At 34.8% G+C, this 18,450-nt stretch overlaps 1 protein-coding gene across 1 annotated transcript in view; it reads left to right on the forward strand.

Annotated features, from left to right (window-relative positions):
- Positions 1-17,949, forward strand: part of LOC102804013 (uncharacterized) — a 30,738-nt gene extending 12,789 nt beyond the window's left edge. The window contains exons 10-25 of the mRNA XM_085507491.1: positions 632-796; positions 1,415-1,513; positions 1,988-2,075; positions 2,236-2,374; positions 3,383-3,460; positions 4,116-4,237; positions 5,811-6,012; positions 6,355-6,566; positions 7,617-7,736; positions 8,893-9,193; positions 11,288-11,452; positions 12,230-12,326; positions 12,970-13,098; positions 14,064-14,669; positions 15,184-15,285; positions 15,427-17,949. Coding sequence (XP_085363617.1) covers positions 632-796; positions 1,415-1,513; positions 1,988-2,075; positions 2,236-2,374; positions 3,383-3,460; positions 4,116-4,237; positions 5,811-6,012; positions 6,355-6,566; positions 7,617-7,736; positions 8,893-9,193; positions 11,288-11,452; positions 12,230-12,326; positions 12,970-13,098; positions 14,064-14,669; positions 15,184-15,285; positions 15,427-15,546 — 2,745 coding nt within the window. The 3' untranslated portion in view covers positions 15,547-17,949. The remainder of the gene's footprint in view (positions 1-631; positions 797-1,414; positions 1,514-1,987; positions 2,076-2,235; positions 2,375-3,382; positions 3,461-4,115; positions 4,238-5,810; positions 6,013-6,354; positions 6,567-7,616; positions 7,737-8,892; positions 9,194-11,287; positions 11,453-12,229; positions 12,327-12,969; positions 13,099-14,063; positions 14,670-15,183; positions 15,286-15,426) is intronic.
- Positions 17,950-18,450: the final 501 nt, after the last annotated feature.

Here is an 18,450-nt window from a genome sequence, read left to right on the forward strand (position 1 = left end):
ATATAAAACTACAATATAAAATCTAACTACAAAATTGGGAAGGGGCTCCTTCAGTCACACTACAGAGGTCAAGGCCACCCGCAAGGTAGGTCGAGGTCTTGACCTTGATGGGTCAAGGAGATCCTGCTTCGAAGCCAAGATAGATGCGAGGTGACCAAGAAGATGGCCGCCGAGCCCTGAAATGGGGGTAGGATGGAGTCCAAGAGCCCAAACCGAGGGAGGCATAAAGTGGTGACTGAAGGGACCTACCATTATACCTTGGCAGAATTCCCACTATATAAACCTGTATTCACTCCTGACGATGAAATCAAACACAGTACTGGCACATACACTGGTGTATTTTCATGGTACATGAATCGCAAAGTCGAGTGTTGTGACGCAATTTAAATGCAAAGTTAGGTGTTTATGTTAAGTTATGCAATGATGTGATATAAGATGACAAAATCAAATTCAAATTTGAAATGGTCATTACAAGAATGCTTATTGATGGATCAAGCTCCTTGTCATGCCAAATGAAATCATTCAATTTAACTAAGGTCAAAGGTCAAATACAGCTCTTTCTAACACTACCATCGGTTTTGAAACCGTGCGAATCGGACGATGAATATTTGCTGGTTTTCGTCTTTTTCAGCCATTGTATCATAAGCCAGTGAGACCTCTGGTAAGCTCTGAAATGATGGTCCAATGGAAGGAGACGATAAAGAAAAAAGGCAGAGTGAGCTGTCCATATGCTGGTTGTGACGCTACTTATACTCAGGCTCCATCACTGAAAGGCCACTATAAAATATGCAGCAAGGTTAGACTTACTCTCTTTATGTACACTACTGGCTGTATTGACTCTTTCCTTTCAACACATCATTTTCTCCCACCAAAATTTTGATGCAGCATTCTGCAGAAATTTAATATTTTTCTATTATTTTTTTTGTAATTTTTGACGAAATGAATATTACTTTCCAATCGCAACAGGTCTTGATCAAAATTTTCATAATATTTGGAAACACTTTATTTTTTGGAAAATGACAACAGTTGACTTTGTCGTTCAAAATAATAATTGGCATTTTGTTATTAAATAACACAATTTTTAATTTCCTCCAGTCAAAATTGTTTGATTTTACAAAAGTTACCGGTAGTAAAATCTCATTATTTTTGGGACAAATATTACATCAAATGTTGATCGATGATCCATAACAAAATAATCCACCCACCCCCCTCTATAAAACAACTGTCTACAAAGAATATTTTAATAAAGTCTCCTGGGTAGCTACTGTACACAAGAGTGACTGTAGTATACAATACATAAATGTACTTAATTATTAAAATACTAATTTGTGAAATATTTTTCTGAACATATTACATAAGGCCTTTTGACTGTTCGACCAGTATAAAAAATATTCTCCTCTATTTGTTATTTCAGAGTGGACTTGTTTTAGAAGATTACAAATGTTCCATGTGTGATAAGGGCTATTCAACTGAATACGCAGTGAGAGGTCACATACAGACAGCACACAGAGAGGCAAGTGGTAGTGGTGGTGGTGGGGGCTTTACCTCAGGCTTCACTTGTTTCAAAATTGGCTTTGTCCAAAATGGCAATTGCCGTCACGTGACATTTCTAACTATTTGCCATATTTTGGGTGTAAAAGAGTCAATTTTAATGCTTAAAAAAATATTTGAAAATTGCTGATGTTTGATCAACAATCTGAACCACTGGTAACTTTAAGATGGCCAGATGCAGCTCGCAAAAATTTTTAAAATTCAAAAATAAGATACATGTACACAATAATGTATTTTCATTACTTTTTGTTTTCTGTGCAAAATTATATTTGTAATGTTTGAGAATAAATTCTGTTTCAAATAATCTGGAGATATTTTGCAAAATTTAGAAAAACCTTTCAACGGCATCCTTTTCTAAATAAGTGTATTATAATATTAAATTATTTCAAGTTATACAGTGCTGGATAACATTTTATCTGTGTTGTGTCATTTTCAGGCTGTATTAGCCAATCAGAAAGCTCAGGAGTCTTCAAATGATGAGTATTCCAGCCTATCATCAGAGGATGAAGATTCCAGTGGTTCTGGTGAGTCTAAAACCGATTTTATTTTTATGCACAGTATCAGTATGATTTAATACTAGACTGTTTCATGTCAACATGATGTTTTCTTGGCCCTAATAATTTGTTATTGATTTTGAATATTTCTGATCTTATTAAAGTCGTAATGAGTTTTAATCATTTTTAGAATTCATGGAAGAAGACTTTGGAGATGATGAGGACAGAAAGAAACCACCTGTCGTAAGGAGTTCCGGTTCAAGATCAAGAGAGTTGAGTAAAGAAAGATTCCTTCCTCTTCCAGAAGCTACCACTTGGTCCATTGAACAGTAAGTATTGCCATGTGACTACCCATCACTAGATCGTGTTATACATGCATGTCTATGGATGCAAAATGGCTGCCGACACCTCGTTGAAAGTGAGAGAGCCTAACGATAGTGGTCTATCATTTCTTGTTTTTACATCTGCTCAGAATACCATGATTATATAGATCAGTGGAATTCTGATATTCTACATAATTATTCATTTTAAATTTGTACACACCGGTCAAATGTGAGACGTTCAATATGCAAATGAGTGTTCATTTGCCTTCAACTGATAGAAATTAAGACACAAAAAACAGCACTGTTTCTAGGAATATTGCAGTGTTGCAGATAGTAAAAACTCTAGATCAATTTATTCAACTGTATTAAAACTTCCCTCCTGATTATTTACTTTTGCATGACAAATAATTAAATGGAATCACAGATCCAGCAAGAGTGTCTGTATACACCAGCCTAAACATTACTATGCAACTAAACATGCTAGACTATATAGAGCAGATGAACTTGGCCAGACTACTTTACTGTTTATATAACTTTATAACATATGATATATATTATCTTTTCAGAGTTTTGTAATAAAATTTGGATGGGTAAATTCTACACACATACATGTATAGTTTGTGAATATATGGCTTTGTGTTATGTACATGATTGTGTGGTATCAGACTGTTGTTTTAGACAACTCTTGTGTTGTGAGATTTGTAGACATACATATCTCAATAAAATATAATGTCATTTTCAATGAGCACTTGTTTGTAAATCATGCAATAACTAGACAATGTTCATCAAAAAAGCCAACCTCCACCAGATTTTGTCAATTACCAACTGTCAGAGCAATAATTTCTGCCTTATGTTGCGTATATAGTATGGCTGGAAATTTACTTATGACCCTGTGACATTTATTATTGATCTTAAATCAGGTCTTTCATGTCACATGAAAAACATGTGTGTAAAGTTTGAAGGTTCTAGCAGTGCTCTACCTGCACTTATACTGATACTTTTTTCCCTTCAAAGAAAAAAACAGTTTAAGGATGTTACTGTCTTTGCGGAATGGCAACCTTTGAAATCTGAGTGGACACTTTTGAATGAAATGTAAGTATGTTAATTTAACATCAGGAACTTCAAAGTGCCAAGAACAAACAATACTGTAGAATACTTTATTTTCGCTTGGAATTTATTTTCGCTGAAGGGATGATTCCGTGAAAATAAAATCCAGCGAATATACTTTTTTTCCTATATTTCACATTAAACTCATGAAAAATCTGTGAAAATAAATTCCAAGCAAAACGCCCAAAAAGCATTTTCAGCGAAAATTAATTCCAGCGAAAATAAAGTATTCCACAGTATTCATGTTTTTTGGGTCATCACACATGCCTGACAGTAGAAATATGCAGTTATAAAAGAAATTGATTTTCCTAACAATCATAAAAGGATTGTCACAATACTTAAAAAAAAACATGCATATGCTTGGAGTAGTTTTAGGAAACCAATAGACCAGAAACTTTTTCTAGGCATATTAAGATTTACTCTCACTAGGTTTGAGAGAAAAACAAATCTGTTTTGGTGACCCTCTTGGATATCAAAGGTACAATGTACCTGTTTGCCTCAGATGTTTCAATGATGAAGTCGAAGGTACCGGTATATGCACTACCGGTTAATTGGAACTGTTGATTGTGTTGTAGTATTCTACATAGCTCAATGATACATCACTAACTCTACTATTACTCATTTCGTTTGATTATTTCAGGGAAAGAAAAGCCTATGAACCTATTACAATGGAATCTATCGAATTTCAAAGAGAAGCAGAAAGCGGAAGGTTGAGCCAAAAAGTCAAATTAAAAAGATATTCGTCTTTTGCTCTCAATAGTGGTAAGTACAGTGATTCAACCACTTAGCGATGACTGTATCCTGCAAACATCACTGACTCTGAAGTGCACCCCAGTGAAATTGAGCATACTAAGTTTCTCCCTTACTTCCTTGATACTTGCAGAATTCACTTATGAATCTGTCTTATAAAGTTTCATTAATCTCTGTTGTGGTTCTATCATTAATGTCACAAATAGTCTTTTATAATGCCCTTGTCATATACTGTAAAATGACTAATTTTCACTGGGTTTAAATTTCACTGATTTACCATTTCAGGCATATTCAGTGAGTTTTTAAATTCACGGTTTTATCATTTAGATAATGTGTTCTATGCTAAATTTTACATATTCACTGGGTTTTAATTTAGCACATTATTCAGTCAGCGAAATAAGCAAAATTAAAACCCAGTGAATGATTAACCCCTTTACAGTACAATGTACCATAATTAACTTGGTACATACATTAGACATTACGAATTCCTGATGCACATCATTTTAATTTTCAGATCAAATTCAGAATGTCTGACTAGCAGCCATTTTGTTTTAATGAATGGGCTTCTAGAGCCATATCTCTGACATGCTTTGACTGATTATGGTCAAATTTTATATATTCATTATGCATGTATTCAAAATGGCTGATTTTGTTTTAATTAATGCTGTTCCAGAGCAATATCTCTCAATATGGACAAGTACTCGTTTGACGATCAGCTACAAATGTCAATCATTTTAATGTTAAACAATCATCATAATCCTGACATGGTTATATTCCAGATATATTACTATATATTTTAAATTCAATAACTAACTGGGACTGTGCCATGCATGGCTTGTTTATAAATGTTTTATAATATATTTTAGGGACACAGGCTCAACTAGCCATTTTGTGCTATTTCTGTTTCCCTGCCATAGATTATTGGAAGTTTTATTATCATACATATGTTCATAATTTACTTATTGATTTCCCTGTAATATTTCAAATCTATGGCAAATAAATATTATTATACTTTCAGAACGTTGTTCAGAAATATCACACCCCCACCAGCATCCATGTATTATATCAAATAGAATAGAATAGAAGAGAATAGAATAATGCTTTATTAATACCGTAAAGAAAGAGTTAACATTTTTTTTTAGGTTTTCAGATTAATAAAGTAAATAATAAAAGTACATGAAATGTAAAAATTTATTTAAAAAGAACTCAAAATTGATGAATGACAAAAATACTACAATTATTAATAATATAAGAAATATTAAAATACTGTGATATGTAAGTATATCTGTATGTAGTGCAGAATATGTATAAAATATAAAAGAACATGACAGAACATGATAGATTTAACTAAATATTTGCAAAGATCGAGTGATAAGATGGTTTGTATTTGGTGACTGTAGTACAAGTTTAATTGTTCTTTTTTGTTTAAATTTTGGTAATCACTGTTAATTTGTTTAAGGATATTATATATGTCATCTCTGTGTTCTGTGTAAGTACTCCTTTGTTCATTCATGGCTTCTAGCTGTTCATATATATAAAACATAAATCTGTTTGCATACATAAGATTGTGTTCTTTCTTATTCAGATGAAAAGGTAACAACGTTTTTCACTGGTGGGCCAGTCTGGGCTGCCAACTGGTGCCCTCTGCCCCTTGAATGCACTTCAGCCAATCAGTACATAGCCATCAGTTGTCATAGAGATTATGAAACCACTCATACTTATGACGATCTGTACTCTGAGAAAGGAATGATTCAGTTATGGTGTTTTAAAATACTAAACAAAAAAAGGTAATTAAGTTCTAGAGTGTTGTGAAAATACACACATACAAATATTTGCATTAAAGTACACATTTATATGAAGAATGTGTAGTGCCGTGCTAGGTGGGGTGGGGCGGAGCAAATTATAAATTTACTGGTAGATGGATATTTTGATAAGAAATACATGTCCAATCTTATTTGCATACTTATTTGAATACAAGTCCATATTTGCTTACTTATTTGCATACAAGTCCATATTTGCTTACTTATTTGCATATATTTGCATAACAATTTTCATACATATTTTCATACATGTACTTTTCTGCATACTCTTTAATATACACCTGGTTATCTTTTGTTTCAAATAAACAGACAATATAGCCTGCCATACCTGAGTCTGGGAATAGCTCACGAGTTCGGAGCCATATGGGATATGAAGTGGTGTCCTAGTGGAGCATGGGAAGATGTACGGCAGTCTGGGAAAGAGGTATCAAGACTTGGATTGTTAGCGTTGTCCTGTTCTGATGGCACTGTACGAATACTCTCCATATGTCACCCAGAATGCACTGATGAAAGCTTTCCAGGTGAGATTGTAGGAGTTCACAAGTTACAGCAAGTCTCAGAAGTATTGGGGCAGCAAGTTAGCTCTCTAGTTCACAAACTACTTTGATTTTCACTATTAAAGCAGTTGACCTACGATTTGAATATTACCCTTCATTCTACCACCATTAATTGCTAGTCATCTATAAAAAAAAAACAATTATATTTTAAATAAGTTCATGAGATTTTACAGGACTGAAGAGCATGCAAAATTGTTTGTGTTGGTTAAATCTTCTTCAGTCAAAATGCAAGTTGTCAACGAATTAGTGACCTGATTTGCTAAAGTACTACCCCAATACCTCCGAGACTTGTAAGTGTCTAACAACAGTGCTTCTCATTGGCTACCAGACCAAAACAGTTAACTGTTAGTTAGCGTTTGTGACTACCTTTATATAAGTGATACATTTTAGGCAGTCCCAAGGCAAATAGGAGCAATTCCGTTCAACAATGTTTTTGCAGATTTGCAAATGAGGCCAAAATAATAATCAGCATTTAATATATAAAACAACTTTTAATTTTGCCAAGTCAAGCTTATTTATTTTGATCAACTCAAAAAAATGTATTTTTGTTGCAACAGTCATCTTACTTCCTGAACAAATATGATATCAGATATGTGAGTTTGTGATCCATATACCGGTAATCCAACCTGCATATAAAGACCACCTGTCTATAGAGATCAATTTAATTAAGTCCTATGAGTGGCTACTATACACAGGTTTGATCTTGCATAGATTGCAATTGCCATCTTGTGTTCACATGGGTATCCTGTAAGCAGATTGAGAGTCAGATTATAAAGGTACAGGTCAGGAGTGTATGATTTAGGATGCATTCCAAATTGCTAAAAATATATTCCAATGAGTGTTGTAGTTCATTGGCTAGTTTGGTTTAGTTCCAGCAAATTTCTTTTCTCCATACTTTTGAATATCCAGTCACAGGGAACAGCTTGGGAACATTTAATGAAATTCTTGTCAATGTGTCCATCTTTAAATCTAACAGCATATTTACCATAATATTCATCTGTGCATGCTGTATAGTTTACAAGATGAAACCAAGTGCTGTGTTGAAACCTACACCTACTGTATCATCCCAATGTAAATGCCTGGACTGGTCACCCGACATAAACCATAGAAAAATTGCTGCAGGATTTACTGATGGTAAGATAACAAATAGTAATACTGTCAACCATTTAATTTTCATTGCTAGAAATTTTCAAGACAAAAGTTCCGAAAGTAACTGAGATTCTGTCAAACCCCAGAGAAATGAAATGTTTTCAGTATCGTAAAACCATTTATTTTCACTATTTTGATTTTCAAACCTTTTCATTGGATTTTAAGGTCAGAAATGAGGCAGAAAATAAAACAGTTCTACTGTTATTTTACATGTTCACGTAGATTTAATTTAGCGAATTTTACTTATCAGCGAAAATGGTGAAATTAAAATCCAGTGAACAATAATACAACTCTGAGTCAAGCAATCAGTAATTGCAGCCTTTAGTTTTATAATTTGGGGCTGGCAACATGGCTATATTATCAGTACTTCTCAATAATAGTGTTTGTCACAAATACAAGATTCTACTAAATATATAAGACTGATGTAATTATTGAATCATATGTTGACAATAAGCACAAGTAATAACAACTTTTTCAACCCAAAATGTTTATCTTAGCTGTGCCTTTTCAGTAAATCACAAGAAGTTTGTCTTCATAGCTAAAGTCTGTCTGGAATTATTTCAATACAACACATACAAGTACATCTGTCTGTATTCTAGTTGACCTTTTTGTTTGTCTGACTTGCATGCATAATTATTACGTAATGTTTACTAGTGTCATTTCAGATTTGTTTGTATTTTTTTTTAACCAAATTGACATTAGTCCCCATTTGAACGAATTTAATACATCTACCGGTAATTTCTGTTGATACTAGACCAGCCATTTATTCACTATCAATTAAACTATGCTTTTGTCCTGTAACTTAATTTTTGGCATGAATAACATTTCCCCTAATTCCAACAATAACAATGACAATTTAAAATAAAACCAGAAAACATGAAGCAGGTTTAGTTAGTGAAAAATAACAATAGTTGACTATGGCATTTAAAGAGTTAAAGTGTTAAGACATAATTTGACCTGTAACTTTTTTCCCCAAGTAATGCTATTGCATTGTGTCTAATTTGCATAATACAACTTTGTCACTAATGTATTTAATGGAAAAGAAATAATGGTCTGGAAATGAATATTTAATAAAAAAATTTACCTCTATTGTTTCTTGAAAGTTCAAGTTTTTGACAATTTTACTTTGTTGACATTGTAGGCCTGGTTGTTTTATGGGATTTGATGACATCATCACCGCTATTGAAAACCTCCTCTGGGACGTCTCCAGAATGCTTCTATCCATATCACTCACTACGAGCGCATGAAAACTATATCACTGATCTGAATTGGTGTAAACACTCAGAGACATACATGGTGACCAGCGGCGGGGACCGTTACTTGAAGACGTGGGATTTGACTGCTACAAATGAGCCTGTATGTACTATGTTACGAGGCATGGTGACGCAGTGTTGTTGGCCATCGCATTGGAGTGCTGTATGCATAGGACAAGACAATTCTGTGTAAGTATACATGTTTGTACTATGTTACGAGGCATGGTGACGCAGTGTTGTTGGCCATCGCATTGGAGTGCTGTATGCATAGGACAAGACAATTCTGTGTAAGTATACATGTATGTACTATGTTACGAGGCATGGTGACGCAGTGTTGTTGGCCATCGCATTGGAGTGCTGTATGCATAGGACAAGACAATTCTGTGTAAGTATACATGTTTATACTATGTTACGAGGCATGGTGACGCAGTGTTGTTGGCCATCGCATTGGAGTGCTGTATGCATAGGACAAGACAATTCTGTGTAAGTATACATGTTTGTACTATGTTACGAGGCATGGTGACGCAGTGTTGTTGGCCATCGCATTGGAGTGCTGTATGCATAGGACAAGACAATTCTGTGTAAGTATACATGTTTGTACTATGTAACGAGGCATGGTGACGCAGTGTTGTTGGCCATCGCATTGGAGTGCTGTATGCATAGGACAAGACAATTCTGTGTAAGTATACATGTTTGTACTATGTTACGAGGCATGGTGACGCAGTGTTGTTGGCCATCGCATTGGAGTGCTGTATGCATAGGACAAGACAATTCTGTGTAAGTATACATGTTTGTACTATGTTACGAGGCATGGTGACGCAGTGTTGTTGGCCATCGCATTGGAGTGCTGTATGCATAGGACAAGACAATTCTGTGTAAGTATACATGTTTATACTATGTTACGAGGCATGGTGACGCAGTGTTGTTGGCCATCGCATTGGAGTGCTGTATGCATAGGACAAGACAATTCTGTGTAAGTATACATGTTTGTACTATGTTACGAGGCATGGTGACGCAGTGTTGTTGGCCATCGCATTGGAGTGCTGTATGCATAGGACAAGACAATTCTGTGTAAGTATACATGTTTGTACTATGTTACGAGGCATGGTGACGCAGTGTTGTTGGCCATCGCATTGGAGTGCTGTATGCATAGGACAAGACAATTCTGTGTAAGTATACATGTTTGTACTATGTTACGAGGCATGGTGACGCAGTGTTGTTGGCCATCGCATTGGAGTGCTGTATGCATAGGACAAGACAATTCTGTGTAAGTATACATGTTTGTACTATGTTACGAGGCATGGTGACGCAGTGTTGTTGGCCATCGCATTGGAGTGCTGTATGCATAGGACAAGACAATTCTGTGTAAGTATACATGTTTGTACTATGTTACGAGGCATGGTGACGCAGTGTTGTTGGCCATCGCATTGGAGTGCTGTATGCATAGGACAAGACAATTCTGTGTATTAAAAGTATACATGTTTATACTATGTTACGAGGCATGGTGACGCAGTGTTGTTGGCCATCGCATTGGAGTGCTGTATGCATAGGACAAGACAATTCTGTGTAAGTATACATGTTTATACTATGTTACGAGGCATGGTGACGCAGTGTTGTTGGCCATCGCATTGGAGTGCTGTATGCATAGGACAAGACAATTCTGTGTAAGTATACATGTTTGTACTATGTTACGAGGCATGGTGACGCAGTGTTGTTGGCCATCGCATTGGAGTGCTGTATGCATAGGACAAGACAATTCTGTGTAAGTATACATGTTTGTACTATGTTACGAGGCATGGTGACGCAGTGTTGTTGGCCATCGCATTGGAGTGCTGTATGCATAGGACAAGACAATTCTGTGTAAGTATACATGTTTGTACTATGTTACGAGGCATGGTGACGCAGTGTTGTTGGCCATCGCATTGGAGTGCTGTATGCATAGGACAAGACAATTCTGTGTAAGTATACATGTTTGTACTATGTTACGAGGCATGGTGACGCAGTGTTGTTGGCCATCGCATTGGAGTGCTGTATGCATAGGACAAGACAATTCTGTGTAAGTATACATGTTTGTACTATGTAACGAGGCATGGTGACGCAGTGTTGTTGGCCATCGCATTGGAGTGCTGTATGCATAGGACAAGACAATTCTGTGTAAGTATACATGTTTGTACTATGTTACGAGGCATGGTGACGCAGTGTTGTTGGCCATCGCATTGGAGTGCTGTATGCATAGGACAAGACAATTCTGTGTAAGTATACATGTTTGTACTATGTTACGAGGCATGGTGACGCAGTGTTGTTGGCCATCGCATTGGAGTGCTGTATGCATAGGACAAGACAATTCTGTGTAAGTATACATGTTTATACTATGTTACGAGGCATGGTGACGCAGTGTTGTTGGCCATCGCATTGGAGTGCTGTATGCATAGGACAAGACAATTCTGTGTAAGTATACATGTACTGGTATGTAGCTGTAACCCTTTGGGGGGGGGGTCAAAATTTTTGATTGTCCCGGACAAACACTTCTGTCATAGGACAATCAAATCCGAAAACTGGTTGCCCATTGGAACAACCCAAAAAATAAATACCGAAATCATAATATTACATTATAGTCCAGGGGGTTGTATTGTAATGAACCAGTTATCTAAGAGGCAAGATTTTAATGAGACATTCTCGTCACCAACAATTATTTAGGTTTATTTCAGACAACAAGAATTGTCATTTTGATTCAAATCTGGGTTAAAGTATATTTTCATGTAGCCGATGCACAGTATTTCTTAATTTTTAAGTTAAAACCCCTGCCTTTCAAGCCACATGATTATCAGCACAAATTAATTGTGTTCTATATCATACTCTTTTCTTTCTTTTTTTCTCATGGAGTTAAGACTTTTTCTGCAGAAACCACCACAAATGATCTATAAATATAAGAACAATTTTACATATAGTGCAGTACGTTTGTCAGAAATCTACAAGTCTTGAAATTTTAGTAAACAGTGTACTTTGGACGTTATATATTTATTGCCCCATGCATGTCGAACATGACAGAGTGACTGTAATGCTTTAAAACTACTCTGAAATCAACTGCTCTGTTAATTGCATGAACTGCAATTCTTTTGCATCAATTCTCTGATTTCCCGAACAACTGCGAAAACACTCTAAGAGAGAACGTCACATTCCAATCTTACAATATTTTAATGGATGTGCTCTGTTTTTGTCATTTAGTGTTGGTGGTCAGTTTCCTCTTGGTTTACACTATGTAGAGAATGGATTCTTTGGTGCCAAACGTTCTTACCTCGCTCCCCTTAACTCGTGTGTGTGGGTAAGTTGTGTTATCTTTCCTGTGATTGGTCTACCTTTTGAATGATCGTTGAAATTTTGTTTCGCCATTTCTAAAAAGGTTCAAGGTGAAGGGTAATCTGGGTAATGGGTAATGTTCATCTGGCCCAAAATTACTGTAAAGTGACTATAATTCACTGGGTTTAAATTTCACTGATTTACTATTTCAGGCATATTCAGTGGGTTTTAAATTCATGGTTTTATCATTTGGATAATGTGTTCTATGCTAAATTTTACATATTCACTGGGTTTTAATTTAGCGCATTTTCCAGTCAGCGAAATGAGCAAAATTAAAACCCAGTGAATAATTAACCCTTTCACAGTACCATTTTGAAGAAATTCTTAAGAATGCATAAAAATTAGCAAAATCAAAGTTGGCTTCTACAAAATTACAGATGCAGATTAGATTCAGGTCATTAAATAACAAACACCACTGGCTTTCAAACCATTTGAAATGAAATTTCAAATTTAAAAAATAATCTGAATTATTTCACTTTTTCGATATCTAAAAAAAATATTCTTCATATTACCAGGTCTATTGCCAAAGACAACAAAAAATACAAGTATGTGTGTTGTAAGGGGTTATAAATTAGAGATATTCTAGTGTAATTTTTATTTTCTTGCAGAGTGTATCATTCTCTGAATGGTTGAATGTAGTTGCATGTGGTGACAGTGTTGGTATGGTTATTGCTATAGTTTTATCAAACATGATAACTAAATACAGTAGGCATGCTAAACAGCCATATGGAAGATTTGTAAGTATAATTTTTCTGCAAATATTTTAAAAAGGTCTTAACCAATCATTTCCAATCAAGTGCTATTACGGTATTATAAGTCTTGAGTAAGTCAGCAATAAAAGAACACTTCAATTCTTGAAAAATCTGGAAAATTGTTGATTATGCATTGCTTGTTTACAGCAAATTTCTAATTTGTTGCTAAAGCAGGTCGAAAAATCACCAAAAAAATTGGTTAAAAAATGCATAAGAAGGTTCAAAAAGACGCGAGACCTGTAGGGAGCCCTGTTCTACTTTTGTAGTGCAGTGAAGATGAAATTACATGACCCCATTTAGCCGACCATCAGTTTTATGTGGGAATGAAACATGCGTTTTATTTTTCATGTTCATTTGGCCAACTTTTTAAAACTGTCTTGTAATTTCCCCTCAACTATTTCACCACCAGACTTTCTCGCATATTTGTCTATTTTTATCCCAGTCTTCTGTAGTGCAGACTAAAAACCAAACTATTTTGTGAATTTGTGATGAAAAAAAGAGGAACCGGTGGTGAAAAGTTTAACTCTTGCACTGATTTTTCATTATCATTAACTTAGGGGTCATATTTTACCATCTTGCTGAAATAACACTTTTAGATGACTATTACTTGTATTCGTTCTTAACATATACCAGATAGCAGGTTTTTGTACTTGTAGTATTGCTGTTCAAATCATGATTGCTTTATGATACTATGGACAAATTCTGGACATCAAACAATTGTTGTTACATGAGCACAATTACATGTAAGGACAAAAAAATAGATATCTTCACAGTCACGTGTTTAAAAAAATTAAGTAATTTTTTCAAAAATCTCAGAACAAGAAACAATTCTTTAGTTGTTCTGATGGCTGTGTATTGTAATAGCATTTTTATAACAATAGAATTGACCATTATTATTGATTTGTTGCCTTATTGTTTTTCAATCTATTGTTTTTTCTCTCCTATTGAAGCCGATTTACTACACTAATATTGAAAAGATATCATCTAGGACAAGCGAAGAGCATGAAACTGATTGTTTGAATAGAAAGTCAAATAGCATCAATACTCTACACACCAATGTTACCGGAGAAACTAATGAGATTAATATCGTCGCCATGGAAACTGATGTTCTGGATGAAGTCAATCAAAATATTAAAAATGAGGAGATAATGGGTGAACAAATACACAAAGAGAAAAATGGTGAGAATGTTGCCATGGAAACAGAGTCTGAGTCTGAGAAATATAGGATTAAACAGTTAAGAAATGTAGGTATGGAATCCACATCATCAGTGACACAATCCTCACAAATTTCTGTTAGAACTACCGAATCTTGCATCAAATCTGAGTCGATTGAAGAAATCCAAGACCAAGAAAAAACTGATGATGTAACTGCTTTATTGAAATCATGTGCGAATACAAAAAAGTCTACAGATAGATTAAAACCAGTGGAGAACATTGATGTGGGTAGCAGGTCTACAGATACAGGGAGTAGCTCTACCAAAGATACCGATATCATTCCGGGGAACTATAGTGATCTGGTCAAAGATTATTGCTTGGTTTATCATGACACAGACCTGGTAAGCTGCATGCTAATTTATCATGACCATATGAAGTAAAACAAATGTTATAACCTGATAAGGCAACACATACATTTATTATAATGACCATATAAGGTCCAACAACAACAAAATACCTTTCCAGGATAATTACATTTGTAATCCTCACATGTGTGTGTGCTATTTTTCACCAACTGTTGTTTTTCTAAAAAAACTATTTAAAATAGCTAGATACTTATCTTCCAAGGAAGCACTCAGTTATTCTGAAATAATGTTTACTGGGTACTCAGTTGTTGGATTTTTAACCTCAATACATCATTTCTAAAAGTGACTGTGTACTGTGTGCATTTTTGAACAATTTCAATTCATAATAGCTGTAAATGTAGCTTGACACTACAGGTCCCACGCTAATATTAATTTATTTGATGGATTTTTTCGCTAAACAAAATAACAATTTCTTGATTAGTTTATCTGCATCTCACTCTTTCTCCGCTCACCAGTTTCAACTTGATTCATTGATGCATTTTTTTTTCAGAGAACATTTAATGATATGAAGAACAGAGCACCTTGTAAAAAAACAAAGTTCAATAAAGCTTACCCGAAACCAGATCACTATCCTATTGAATCTATAAATAAGGTAGGTATACTCCTCGAGTTCAAACATTTAATTTGTGCATAGGGCATGTACAATTGTGTTGTTTATTGTTTTTGCTAATGTTTGTCTTGTTGTTGTCGTCGTCATCGTTGTTAACTCTTGTTGTTTCTTATGATTCTCCAGGTGTGTTGGAATCCTAATTTCAGTGTCAATCAGTGGATACTGACAGCCGGTCATTCAGGCATTGTAAGAGTCCATTACTTAGATGGTATGATAGACAATGCAAAAGACAAGAAGAGTTAATGCCTCAGTCATTAGACAGCTGTGCCTGCATGAAGACATTCAGTGAAAATCAGAGTTGTTTCATGTAACAAACATCGGCTCTATACTAAAAACTTTAAAAAATACAGGGAATATTAAAGAGACAGTGTCTGCACATTTTAAGTAATATTTTGTTGAAAAACTTATCATCCACTATCTACATCATTTAAAATTCGGTATGGAGTTGTTTGATGTGGCTCCTATATGTAACAATGCACATAGATGCGATGTGTGATGTTCCGAAAATGAATGTGCCTGACACTTTTAGACACAGGAATTTGACTCAAAGGATATATACAAGGTAGAATTTGATACACAGAAAAACAATCGCTCTTAGATTGGTCTGACTGTTCAGTGTTAGAATTGGATTGTCGTTTGGGTACAATTTCTTCTAAAGCGCGACTCAATATTTATTCCCTATTTGACAGCATGACGATTTTGAATAATGAACCTTAATTATATGTATTTTAACTATTTTTAATTAAAAATGGCAGTCACACTAGAATTTAACATTATGGAGAAACCACAAAGCCAATGTTTCCATTGAAACAAGTTGGCCACCCCGTCTTGGGCATTTATTCATTTTGCTCAGTAAAATATCACAAAATTGTACTGGTTTCAGTTTCTGAGTTGTGATCAGCTTTACTTTTAAACTCGTAATGTCGCAAACTCGTTATGTCGCTTTTATTTGTGAGCGTAAATTTTAGTGAATGTCATTCCTTGCAGACGCTTTCCTTGTAGGTTGTTTTCCACATCTTTTGATTTGAATTATTTTATATTGTACATATTTTAATTTATGAAGGTCTGCGAGTCATGGACATCTTACTGAATGGTATTGATGTATATATTATCATTTTCTTTAAACTATGAAATGTTCCATATGCCAGTTACGTCACTCAGCAGCCCGAGTACTCAACATTTACTCCGGTGATTCCTTTCTCCCTACTAATCTCTGGATCTGCTACTAATATTTTGTTCATTAAGGCCAGACTTTTTTTATTCCTTGTTTCTTGAGTTTTTATATGACAATTTTTTTGAGGAGAGCGAGAAAAAAATAAAATTAATTCTTTTTTTCCATTAGATTTGTTTGATTCTCAAAGAATTGTAAGCGAGATCATTGATCGAGAGAAGAAATGAATTAAAATTTTATTCCATGAATTATAACGTTGTTTCTCATCTGCGCGAGACTGCGGTACTTTGATCATGATACTCCCACGAAAATGCAACTTGGATTTGTTATGCGGCGGGCGGTAAAAAAATGAAGATAAAAATAATATTTTTTGAGCATTTTTTTGCGCTTACAAGTCGGCGGGAGCGAGAAATTATGTTGAAATAAAATTTTATTTTTATTTCATTTTTGGCTCCTGTTCATTCGGTGGGTTCGCGAAACAAGGGATAATAAAAGTCTGGCCTAACCCCATGTAGATTTATTTTAAAAATGAGAAAATGGAATGAATACACTCTCGTCTTTATGAAGGAGCATATTGGATCAGGAGAAGAGTTCATTGCCAAGATGTGCAAGGCAAAGCTGAACACATTATCACTTCTAGACTCCTTTCTGAATCTAATATAATGGGAAATTCATTGTTATAAATTACCACTACAAGATTTAGTTAAATTTGTGTTTTTTTTTATTGAAATTAATTTATTAGAGGTTTATTGTGTGATGTAATTCTTATAGTGATCTATATCAGCATTACACTCATACGCAGAATGCTGTTTGATTTACCGGACAATCAATGTCAGTGGATATCCAGGCTCATCACTCTAGTGCTAATAAGGTTTCAGGCCTGAGCCCCCTCCCCCTACTCTCATCTAGAAGTTCTGACAAGCAAGCCACCAAACAGTACGTTAAGATATTACCTCAGGAAATTAGCAGAACAAGTCAGTCTAATAATGCAGAACTTCGATCTCATTCATAGAGCCAATGTTTTGAAGTTGGTGCCCTTAAAATGCAATTTAAATTTTGTAGTAGTTCTGTGAATACAATAGTCAACTTTGGTCAACTTTGTTATGCTGATCAAAAGATAGTAGTCAAATTATGTCCAAAATTCACCCAAAAATAGAGAAATACCGGTACACCAAAATGTTCAAGCTACCTCCGTAAGTTTTGTTTCAATATAAAACAAATACAATGTGTAGTGAGTGGATCTCCTTGACACCATGGACTAACAATTCAGTAATTAATCTTACTTTTAAGACTCAATTTATTTATGAATGAAAGTTTTTACATGTACAGATGGATTAAATCAAATTTTGAAAAAAAAAATAGCATATTGCTTCCTGTTTTTAGTGGAAAGGATGGTATCACTAATAAATGTGTATTCAGTGACTTTTGTCTCATTTTACACAAATAAAATGTTTCTGGTACGATATTCAAAATAAGTGGGTATATGTTCTGTTTCCCCCCCCCCCCCGATCTTCTCAGTAGATCCAGATGCCACTGAGGACGTTGTAATAACATACAATGTAGTAGCTGCTGACATAAAAAGCAAAGCACAAGAATAACGGACACAACCTGTCAAACATTCTGTTGTATTACTGTGTTGGTTCTTCCTGCTTGTGGGAGCATTATACAATAAAATTTAAAAGTGCTTGGTCTAGTTACCAGAAACCCACTCTTGAATTTTTATTTGATAATGACAATTGCTCTTAGTCTCCCATGGTTGCGGAGTCTAGTTAAATAATGTCTCTACAGTTTTTGCATTGATTTCATCCACGGTTCTATATACCTTGGTTACATAGATAAGTGAAAGGGTGTAAATTATGATGGGAAAAAATGTGGCAAGTTATTTTCTCAAAGTAAAGATCTCAACAAAGATATGTTTGTATGCAGGGACTGTTTTATGAAATATTCACTGCGGTTTCATTACTTTTTTCAGACTA

This window comes from Saccoglossus kowalevskii, chromosome 14, assembly GCF_978046115.1.
Source record: "Saccoglossus kowalevskii chromosome 14, keSacKowa6.1, whole genome shotgun sequence".
NCBI lineage: Eukaryota > Metazoa > Hemichordata > Enteropneusta > Harrimaniidae > Saccoglossus > Saccoglossus kowalevskii.